At 39.1% G+C, this 12,204-nt stretch overlaps 1 protein-coding gene across 2 annotated transcripts in view; it reads right to left on the bottom strand.

The window, feature by feature from the left end:
* Window positions 1-1,988: 1,988 nt before the first annotated feature.
* The window catches only part of atp9b (ATPase phospholipid transporting 9B), a 334,567-nt gene continuing 324,351 nt past the window's right edge, over window positions 1,989-12,204 (bottom strand). Inside the window, exons 27-29 of one of the 2 annotated variants that reach the window (XM_055634761.1) lie at window positions 8,986-9,043; window positions 7,337-7,540; window positions 1,989-4,104 (exon numbers count right to left, since the gene is read on the bottom strand). In XM_055634761.1, coding sequence (XP_055490736.1) covers window positions 3,968-4,104; window positions 7,337-7,540; window positions 8,986-9,043 — 399 coding nt within the window. In that variant the 3' untranslated portion in view covers window positions 1,989-3,967. Of the gene's footprint in view, window positions 4,105-7,336; window positions 7,541-8,985; window positions 9,044-12,204 lie in introns of those variants that run through there. The other variant, XM_055634763.1, reaches the window with a different exon arrangement.

Raw genomic sequence — 12,204 nt, 5'->3', positions numbered from 1 at the left:
GAGGGTGGGCTGTATTGTACAAGCTGCTCCAGTTTGAGGAGCATCCTCTCCTCCAAGACCATCTCCAGTGAATCCAACTCCACCTCCAGACGGAGCCAGCCTTCCTGATGAGCTTGTTAATTCTGTTGCCTTCGCCCTGCTACCCCAGCATACAACAGCAAAGAAGATGTCACTGGTTGGTAGAATATCTGCAGCATCTTACTGCAGACGTTGAAAGAGTGGAGCCTCCTCAGAAAGTACACACGGCTCTGTCCTTTCTTATACAGTGCCTCAGCGTTCATGGACCAGTCCAGATTACTGTCCAGGTAAACTCCAAGGTTCTTGTACACCTTGGAAAACTGCACGTCCACACGTTTGAAGGTGAAGGTGATTCCTAATGAAACAAAATAAAACTTCAGGCACCGGGTGGTTGGCATCCAGAATGTACCGGCATTGGTATGAGTGCATTCAGATTCAAGTGCACCATTCAAAAATCACCTACATAAGTTATGTTATGGGGTTATGTTGTGTCGTGGACTTCTGTGTCTGTGCTTTTTTTAAATATGTTTTATTTATTTATTATGTATTTTTATGTTACTTGACTGTAAGGAAAATCCATTTTGTTGTCTCTTATGAGATAATGACAATAAATTGAATACTTCGTGAAAGGAAATTATTTCTATTAAATTGAAATTAAATGAAGAGGGCAGAACAGTGGGACTAACACGATTCTTCCAGTATTAAACCTGCACAGCCCGTCAGGCAGAACATCCTCCTTCCAGGATGTGACCATTCTGTGAGTATATTCCATTTTAGGCTTCACTACAATTGCGTTGAAATGCAAGATGGTTACTGAAATATACATCATATACATACCAGATTAATCAAATTGAAAAAAAAGTTGATGTGATTTAGTTGTTCGGGATAATAATCTACTAAAAGAAGAATAATTTCTCTTTGCCACGACTATTATTTAAATTTAATGCAATGAATATCTTTGTATCTAACATTTCTTAAGCAATAAATCTATTCAGAAATACAAATTACTCCGTTTCCAAAATATAATTAATGAAACCATGGCCAAATTTAGACAATATTTGACATCTTATAGATAGATAGCCTTTTATTGTCATTCAGGCTTAGTCTGAACGAAATTGCAGCAGTCATACATATAATACAATACAATAAAACAACAATAAACACACATTAACATCCACCACAGTGAGTCCACCCAGCATCTCCTCACTGTGATGGAGGCAAAAGTCTTAGGTCGCAGTCTCTTTTATGCGAGAAAGATCAGATTAAAAGTTTTACTCTGCCCGTGGAAAGATTTCTGTTCATTTTAACCTCTAACTGGAGACAGTAAAAGATAAATTATAATAATAGTTATTCATTTCAGAAGAATTGGAAATTCCTAGTTCCAAAGCACAAAGTGAAACACCACATTTTAAATTTTGGTGTCAAAATATGTATTAAACGGTCAAGTAATAAGTTTAAGTGAACCCATGTTGATGATTAATTGAATTTATTACATAGAGTGTAGAAACAGGCCCTTCAGCCCAACTTGTCCACTCCGGCCAACATGTCCCAGCTACATTAGTCCCATCTGCCTGTGTTTGGTCAATATCCCTCCAAACCTGTCCTATCCATGTACCTGTCTAACTGTTTCTTAAACATTGTGATAGTCCCAGCCTCAACTACCTCCTCTGGCAGCTTGTTCCATACACCCACCACCCTTTGTGTGAAAAGGTTACCCCTCAGATTCCTAATAAATCTTTTCCCCTTCACCTTAAACCTATGCACTCTGGTCCTCGATTCACCTACTCTGGGCAAAAGACTGTATCTACACAATCTATCCCTCATGATTTTATACACCTCTTTAAGATCACCCCTCATCCTCCTGCATTCCATGGAATAGAGTCCCTGCCTACTCAACCTCTCCCGAAAGCTCAGACCCTCTAGTCCTGGCACCATCCTCATAAAATATTGTCATCCTCGTACATCGCAAAAGTTCGAAAAAAGGCCAAGTCTGTGAAAATGTAAATTCATTTTATTGTGCAGAGGGTTCTCCAGTTTGAGTTAACAATACAGTAAAATCTGAATATAGTCACCTTCACCAATAAACTCAAATGATTCCTTAAAATGGTTGAATCCAGATGATGTACAGTGACACTCAATGGCTTAACCACAACAGTAGGTTAATTTAAAAATAATTACATTGGCTGTGTTTGACGGGGGCAGCTAGACCCTGATGCAGGCTCCATTTACTTATATTGCTAAAATGTTCATTTCTATTAACAGTAGTATGAGTACTGAATCCAGATGATTGTTTAATCAAGGTGACCATGAAAGCACATTTCGCTGTTACTCATTTTATACAATTACATCACAGTTGCAGCATAGAATAACAATCGGAATCTTGCACCAGGCATCCATAATTTGAAGGCTATTAACAAAAATACTATACAACTTCCTTTCACTATCGGAGCAGTCTCAAGTACAACCATGGGAAGCTATGGGTACACTTCAGCATAATCACCATGGAACCTAGAATTCAAATAACTGGCAGGAATAGCGTTATAATCCAAGATCTTGCCTAATGATTCCTTTTGGGCATATTACTAGATACATACATTGATAAATCAGAATGCTGGTTAACAAAATAAATGCAAAAAAAACATTGATTACATAAATTAATTTCCACAAGTCAGAGACAATATATTAATTACTTTGCTTTACTAAACAACATTAGTTGTATCCTTGCATACTTTCTAAATGGAATTTCAAGTGAGCGCAGTAAAATCTAAATCAGTGCTGGACAGGAAATTGCTGGCAAAAACATTGTTGATCCTCTTTGTAAAAATACCACATCTTCTGCTATACTCCGCTTTATTATATAAATGCTGTAGAAATCAACCCAGGAGCACAATGCCCCAAAATCCCAAAATAATTGGAATTATGTCCTTGATATGATTTGAAGGAAAGCTGGATTCTGTGCATTGTTTGCTTTGGACCATGTTTGTTGTATAGCACAAGTCCTCAAGAGAACAAAAAATCTTCCAGACTCTAGTTTATAATAGAATAAATACTGGAGTCTGGCAAAGCAGAAATAAAATTTTAATGTAATTCAATAATGCATGTTTCTAGGCTATTTGTAAAAAAAAAAGTCCTCTAAAGTAGAATGTCTCACATAAAATTCAGGCTGGAGAATTCCTAAGGTAAGTTTCCAAACACAAGTACGTGGATAATACTGGAGAAGAAATTAAAGGGAGACAGCAAATATGCTATTAACAATGTGGTATGTTGAAAAGCCTGCTGTGCATTTCCCTGTTAGTGCATATTTGCCTCACAAAACACAGCTACAATTCAGAAGCAGGGAAATAGAGACAAGCTAATAGCAAATGCTAAAGTGGAGAGCAACCATAAAGATAGCCAAAACTCCAATAAATATAGTGTGCTAAATTGCTGCTTTACATACAATGGCATCAATATGTGAGCATTTTGTTTATACAACACCATTTGGACTATTTTGCTAACTAGTAACTTCATGAACAATTCTGCATCTAGTCACAGAACTGTTTAGGAGAAACAAATGAAAACTACAATGACAGTCTTCAACAAAAGTACTTCTGAGTGTTCACATAAATTAGCAAGAAAGAAAGGGGGGGGGGGGGGGGTTAGGGTTAGGGAGTAAAAAATGAGATATAAAGACAAATTATTTCTGTTTTCTCCCTGACTCCATTAGTAGTATGAAATGTTTGACGGCATTCCTTCATTTCGAAAGGTCCTTTGCAGTACCTGTTATTCAGAAGTGCTTTCAGTTTCCTTCAATGCTCCGCACATTGCGTGCTTCATTGCTCTTTTTGGCTGTTTGGTCAATAGACCATTTTCACAAGATTGAAGATTACCTGTGAAGTGTTCATAGGGATGATTAGACCCCATCTACAGCAACAGAAAAAGTGCTATTTATTGAGCAAAAACATCTGCACTATGAGGTAAGTTTGGAGTAACTGGGCGGAGAGAACTTGCGTTTCAAGTACTTGAGAATATAAAGTGGAAGACAACTGACGAGAGTAATTGTTGACACTTTCCACAGGAAGGTCACAGTGGTGATAAAGGCGACATCTGTAAAAGCAGGAAGTTAAGTTCAGTACACTCTTAACCATGGGGCTCCATTAACTACTTTTATTGACTAACGAGTACTCAAATTCAATCTAAAAAAGACCAAAAGGTTGACATTTTACAACAATGATTTATTTTACATGAACACCAAATAAAGTGACTATAACAGCGATAGGGCAGTAGTGACTATGTATCTTGCCTGTGGAATTTTTGATCACATAAACTAGTTCTGCATGATCATTGATCAGGCAAAGCATTCTCCTGAGCATGCACCTGACCCCCGTCACCATCTCACCCCACCCTGACCTGAGGGCTGGTCTGCTAATATGTTCCTGGAGGTTTGGAAGGTTTTTATTTTCACTTTTTTCATTAATAGGGAGACCATGATGGTGTGCGCAGTGGTGAAACCCCTCTTGCAGATAAGCTGCCGGTGGGACGAAACATACGTGATTGGCTGAGGAAGCTACTATGGGGGAAAATGGCTGTGATACAGCCAGGAAAACACAAACCCTGCTGTTCCAGAAACTGAAGATGGGCTTAAAAATCTTTATTCCATAATGTTCACAGGGGATCCAGGCTCGATCCCAGGATATTCGTGGGCGATTCACGAGAACTACAAATCCTAGTTCAATATAGAACCTAATCAGCAATTGGCCTCAAGATGAGCTGCTGGTTCATTGAACGCCCTTGCGTGTAAATTAATATTTAATAAGCTATCTGAAAAATAAAATATGCTGGGTGAGAGAGAAATATGAGGTTCTAGCTAAATTATCAGACTTTGTTGCATTGCAGGAAGAGGAGAGCCTAAAATGTGGGTGATGGGAACAATGAACCCATTCAGCATCTTGAGTCTATTCCACTGTACAAATGGATCACAATTCTTATTTACTCTTTGGCAGTCTCCAACTTTATCTTGATCACCAAATTAGACCAACGAAAACTTTCAAGGTAAAACTCCAAAGTTATCTTTAGAAACCTGTATTTGCAAAGTAATGGATTTCACCCGTACTAAAACTTGATGTCCATTAAGATTATTTATTATTCCCCTCATTTATTTTAACCAATTAACTTTAAATTTATTTACTACTGGTTAGTTCTGTAAATAATATTTCTAAAATTCTTTGGCTGGATTTGATAACATTGACCTTCCTAGTCTAGGGGATGCAACTAAAATAATTAAGTGGTATTAATAGGTCGATGAAAGGGAATTTTTCTGGCAATGAATTATAATAATCATAATCTAATAATAATAGTTTATATCCACTGTCAACAAATGGATATTTGAACAAAGTGCTTTACAGAGATTGACTAAATTAATTGGCAGATCTCCAATAAATCCATACAAATTGAGAAACCAAAAAAGACACAGAAACAGTTTATAGTAAAACTCAACATGAAACGTCCCCCCACAGCAGAATTCACTGTGAGGGAATGCACTAAAAATAACCAGTTCTCCCTCTCACAGTCCACCCGAGGTCGGGGCCTATATCTGGCCTCCTCAGCCAGCCCGGTGTCTTCAGTCCCTCTTGCCGTGAAGCTGGATCATCGGCGTGTGAACATCCATCAGCGGCCAGGATGAATTTATTCCCCCCCGAAGACTGCAACGACCAATTAACTTTAACACTGGCGATCTCGGATTCGGATCCTAGGCTCCGCGGTTACGGTCACAGTGCCCCGGAGATTACCGCAAACCCGGTAAGGCATTCCTTGTAAAATGTCTTTGTCGAAGCTGCAGTCCCCGCATTAAACGCCGCTGCCTGTCCAGTTCGACTAGGCCGCACAGAGAGGACGAAGATGCGGTTCGGAGAAAAACCGCATCTCCGACCAGGTAGGACTGGGGTTAAAGATAATTTCCCCCTTCCCCTCCCCCACCCACCACATAAAAGAAGACCTCCAATAAATACCTGATATGAACAGGACTAAAAATAAAAATAAATAAGGGTGAAAGGACGGACAGCAGGAGGAGCGGCCATACACAACGGCGCATCACCCCCGCTGTCCGCCATCTTGAAGACTGATTTTCACGTTTTCTTATTTAGCTAAATGTTATCTGATTTTTTTCAGTACTTTCTGTGCAATTAAAATTCACAGCAAAGAAGGTTAAAGGCCAAGAGGTGCTACATGGGGTTAGTGTAGATGGTACTTGGTCAGCAGAAATAAGATGTGCGAAAGGGCCTGTTTCTGTGCTGTATGACTCTACAAACTCATTAGTATTAAGTGCACTTTAATTACATAGGAGTGCTGAATAGTATGGATAAAAGTAGATAAAATAAGAGACATTAATTTTGTTCATTTCCATCTCTTCCTTTTACTATGGACCCCTACCTACTAGAGCATTTAACTACTTTACAGTACTGGTCTCCAAACATCCAGGCATTGTTGCAGAGCAGTATGTAGAAAAACAATCATATGGGTGACAGGAATGTATAAATAAAATGTATATTCATGTGTCAATCAAGAGCAAGTGATGTGGAATATGGATAATAATGTAAAAAATGTTAGTAGATCTCAGGATATTCAATCTTAATGATATCAGTCTGTGTGGCTGAAATGCATTATTGCGCTAGGTTTAGGGGTCTACTTTCAGTTTCTGAGTTTTACCGTGAAACATTTACAAATGCTGATTGAGTGAAAAATATCAAATAAATAGGAAACATTTATGATAGGTGTAAGGATTATAAACCAAAGAGAGACAATTGGAAACATGCAACATTTTTACACAGTCACTGATCCGATCCAAATGATGTAGTTTAAGGGTGATAAATTCTTACTTGGGAAGACTTCCACACTTTCTCTAATGTAAACACCCCGGCTACTAATGGGAAGACACAGCTAAACACCAAAAGGTAAACATGAACAATCCCACTAAGTTATTAAAACGGAAGTCAATTTTTATCATGATACTTAATGTCATACAGTTCGAATCTCTTAGCAGTTAACACAGGAGACAAAGTTATGCCCCCTATTAGCCTTGTCAATTCATATTAAGTGCCCAGCGATAAGAGTTGTGGTCCAACTTTGCAGAGAGCACAGTTAATGATATACACATTCTGTTCTACAATACAATTTTCATGGTTTAACTGCAAAGTGGCTACAGACGTACAACAGATAGTTATTTTTCGCTATGCAGAAAACAAACATTGGGCTTCATGAGAATAGGTGACAGACACGTGAGTGTGTAAGAATTCTCTACTTTTATTTAACAAATAAACAACCTACCTCCAGAACAACTTACCAAAATACTCATTGAGAAAAGCAAGGGAGGCCACATAGCAGCCAAGACTGAGGAACTCCCCCACAACCATAAGCCAATGCCAGGTTCGAATAGTAAGTGCAACCATCAGTAACTCAGTCAAGATCAGTGCAGTGAAGGAAATTGCGACAACATGTACAAACTCAGACTCAAACAGCACCAATGCTCCATATATTAAAATACCACCTGAAACGGTAAATTAACAGTTAGAAATAGTTTCTCTTTTGCTCAAACTGAGTCAATGACAAAAAGTGTTAAAGATAAGATTGTTAATGATTTGTATTCAGAACTGCATGAGGATTAAAGTGTGTCCAAAAATAAAAATCACAGGATATCAAGGTTATATAGTGTAAGGGCGATTTCAAAGCAGTTATGGCAGGCTCGGGGTGCTCAGGCAGATAAAACAGGTTTGTTAGAATCAAAAAGGGAAAGTGGAACAAATGAAACAATTGTTTAAACTTTTGTTGAATTCACTGGTACTATTATGTGGATTCTATGGCACAGTCAATCACAATAGGTTTGCTCAGAACTAATATGAATGCTTGCTGCACTGATAATGGAGCATGGGAAAGAGCCACAAATTACAAGCCTCTTACACACCTACAAGGTTGGTATCTGTTTGCTTCAGTGTCATCAAGTGGGAATCAAAATAAAACAGTCAGTGCAAGGCTATGCAGTGACATAAACACTCAGTGATGTGTGGGGCTTTCCATCATGGGGAAATATGAAGATGATTCCGATCCATGGTATGAACGAACAAGTCCATAAATAAGTCCATGGTATCAACGAACAAGTCCATATACAAGTCCTATTGACTGTATGTTAAAAGGAAATGCAACAATTATAATTTCAAATTGATATTTATAAATTCAATTCCGGAGTTTCATAGGTCATTTTCTTGGAATGTTTTTTAAGGAAAAAATGAGACTAGATTAATTTAGAATTATTAGGAATCTATGACATGTTATAATATGTAAGCTTCTGATACCTGAACATAACATAATTATTGATTTTAATTATTAACTCAAGTGACATTCTTTGATTTCATTGTGTTTATGTTTATTTTAGAAGTGTATCTCACATTTTTACATAGGATCTTTATATTGTTCCAGTTTTCTTACTTTCCCCATTCTAGATAAACGTTCCTCATTTAGTAGCATGAAACAAACCCTTTCACTCAAAGCAGTGTGATACAAACCGTACTCCTGGATACATAATCAGGTTACTTGAGTAGCAAGCTTGCATGTTGTACCTTTTCATTTTAAATGTAACAAATAACTCCTTAACAAAGTCTACACAATATGAATTCATGCTTCCTAAAGGCAATATTAATTTTATTGAAAGCATTTGGTAACAACAAAAATGCTATTGTTATCCAGCAATTAGACCAATCAAGCATCATTAATATGTGTAAGAAGGAACTGCAGATGCTGGTTTAAACTGAAGACACAAAAAGCTGAAATCACTCAGCGGGACAGGCAGCATATCTGGAGAGAAGGAATGCGTGACCTTTCGGATTGAGACCCTTCTTCGAAGAAGCATTATTAACATGTGGCTTTTCAAATATAGAATCAATTTAAACCTCAATTGTCATAATTCTTATATGCAATGTGTAAAGGTTTGTGACCTACCTTGGTATATGCTTATTAGAACCCAAATAAGGAATGTCTTGAAGGATAATGCACGACCCTAATAGAAGGAAATCAAAGTAAAATAAACAGCTTTGCAAAACGTCTTCTTTACCAGAAATACCATTTAGATATAATTGCAATAATGTAAAATGCAACTGCTTTAAGATGCATCCAATAATTCAGAAACTAGAGAAGTTACCTGATATAGGGCCACTCCACTGAATATATGAAGCCTACGGAGATCAATCAGTCAAGTCTTACTGGCTCAGCCAGCTGTAAGAGTATCTCCAGAGCAGGGGGACTTTACATTTGGCAACAATTTGAATTTGATCCTACCTTCAAAATATTAAAATGCCTGAAGGGTCTGTCACAAGATCATCAAACAAATTTGACATTCAATCACACATGATGATACATGAACATGAGCAAAAAAGAACTTGGTCACAAGATAGGTTTGGAGGAGAAAACAGAAAGACGTAAAGAGACATACAATCAAAACATAAGGGCCACATTTGTGATTTTTGGTTTCATTTTCTCAGTTCCTCTGGTAACTATGCTTCCTCTATGCTTCCTCCTTTCCATTGCACTACCACCCTTTTCACCCTTTAACCCTCTTGCCTTCCACCCCGTCACAGTTCTTCTATCTTCCACCCATTACTTTAATAGTGATGGGTGGAATAAATAGAAATCTTCAAATTTCACCGGACCTTTCCCATCCTGATGAAAGGTCACCGACCCGAAATGACCTTTCAGTTACTCAGTGGGTCAAGCATCTCTGGAGTACATGGAATGGTGAAGTTTCAGGCCTATACGCCACTTCAGGATCATTTTTGCTTTCTTCTTCACTGATGCTGCTGTCAGACTTGTTGAGTAATTCCAGCACAATATAGGATTCCAGTTTCCTGCAACTGCAGCACTTGCTTTTGAAATATCCTGTAAGAACTGGCTGCCAAGTCTCAATTTAAAAGTGACCAGCTGAATGAGTCAGAGGACTGGCAGTACCAGTCAAACCAAGTTACAAAATAACATCACCTTCTGCCATGAGCAAGACAAAGCAGCTCTGAAAGGGATAAAAATAGTAAACACCATTTTATATATGCTTCTAATTGCAGCTATTACATCTCAAGCTATAAAAATGGTTCATACCATAGTCCTCATTAGAAATGTATTGATTTTTTCTCAATTAAAAACCTATCTGCAGTGCACATTTCAAAGCGTGAATGTGAACAGCAAGGCATGCACATACAGACCTAAAATAAGCGTACACAAAATAAGTGAACGGGTTCTAGAAGCTAAATAATTTCAAGGCTAAGATAGTTTTTTCTAACCAGTGTAGAATCATGGCTTATGGGGATCAGTCATAAAATTGGAATTGAGGTCAACAATCAGACCATTCGGTCATACAGTGCGGAAACAGGCCCTTTGGCCCAACTTGCCCATGCCAACCAACATGCCCCATCTACCTGCAGTAGTCCCACCTATGACAGACAGCCCTGCTTGTGACTGCGGACATCCAGACCAGACCATCCCACACATTGTGAATGACTGTCCACTGAGGCTTTCCCCTGGGGCCATTAAAGCCATCCACCCAGTAACTGATGCTGTCCTGGCCTGGATGTCTCTCCTTGATGTACAACTTTAGGCTGTGCATGCCATATGCAAGAAGATGATGGCGGCAACCCGTTCCAAGAGAGCAGCACTATCTGCTAGAGCTTTATATATGAGCAGAGGACGTTGAAAATGCAAGATTCAAGATTCAAGAGAGTTTCTTGTCATGTGTCCCAGATAGGACAATGAAATTCTTGCTTTGCTTCAGCGCAACAGAATATAGTAGGCATGAATAATAGAGACCAGATCAGTGTGTCCATATACCATTATTATATGAATATATACACAGATGAATAAAGAAAGTGAAAATAAACAGATAATGGGCTATGAATGTTCAAAGTTTTGTATGAGTTGAGTTTAGTAGCCTGATGGCTGTGGGGAAGTAGCTATTCCTGAACCTGGTTGTTGCAGTCTTCAGGCTCCTGTATCTTCTACCTGAAGGTAGCGGGGAGATGAGTGTGTGGCCAGGATGGTGTGGGTCCTTGATGATGCTACCAGTCTTTTTGAGGCAGCGACTGCGATAGATCCCCTCCATGGTAGGGAGGTAGGAGCCGATGATGGACTGGGCAGTGTTTACTATTTTTTGACGTCTTTTCCGCTCCTGGGCACTCAAGTTGCCGAACCAAGCCACGACGCAACCGGTCAGCATGCTCTCTATTGTGCACCTGCAGATGTTAGAGAGAGTCTTCCTTGACATACCGACTCTCCGTAATCTTCTCAGGAATTAGAGGTGCTGATGTGCTTTCTTTATAATTGCATTAGTGTTCTCGGACCAGGAGAGATCTTCAGAGATGTGCACGCCCAGGAATTTGAAGCTCTTGACCCTTTCCACCATTGACCCGTTGATATAAACGGGGCTGTGGGTCCGCATCCTCCCCCTTCCAAAGTCCACAATCAGTTCCTTGGTTTTGCTGGTGTTGAGGGCCTGGTTATTGTGCTGGCATCATTTGGTCAGTCGGTCGATCTCTCTTCTATACTCTGACTCGTCCCCATCAGTGATACGTTCCACAACAGTGGTGTCATCAGCGAACTTGATGATGTTCTCACTATGATCGGCTATGCAGTCATGAGTATACAGTGAGTACAGCAGGGGGCTGAGCACGCAGCCTTGAGGTGCTGCCGTGCTGATTGTTATTGAGGCTGACACCTTTCCACCAATTCGAACAGTCTGTGGTCTGTGAATGAGGAAGTCAAGGATCCAATTGCAGAGGGATGCACAGAGACCCAGTTCTGCGAGTTTGGTAACCAGCTTGGAGGGAATTACTGTATTGAATGCTGAGCTGTAATCAATGAATCTGCTGATGATGAAGAACTAGATTTGTGGCTTAATTTTAGTTGTGGAGACATTTGAAACACTGCATTCAGGTCCAATTTCATCTGAGTTTACAACACTCTGTTGTGTGGCACTTTCAGCTATGAAGTGTATAGTTTGCTGTCCAACACAGATAACCACACCATTACATCTTGTATAAAACCATTAAAAGATTCCATTCTTTGTTGAAACCACTGATTTTGCCTTTCAACCTGCTTTCCAGGCAGTGGTACCTTCACCAACGGCTCGTGGTTTTCTCTGACCATCACATTTTGATTAATTGAACCAGGTTAAATTGG

The sequence above is a fragment of the Leucoraja erinacea genome, chromosome 4 (genome assembly GCF_028641065.1).
Source record: "Leucoraja erinacea ecotype New England chromosome 4, Leri_hhj_1, whole genome shotgun sequence".
NCBI classification, from domain to species: domain Eukaryota; kingdom Metazoa; phylum Chordata; class Chondrichthyes; order Rajiformes; family Rajidae; genus Leucoraja; species Leucoraja erinaceus.
This window is presented reverse-complemented; position numbering and strand designations above follow the sequence as displayed.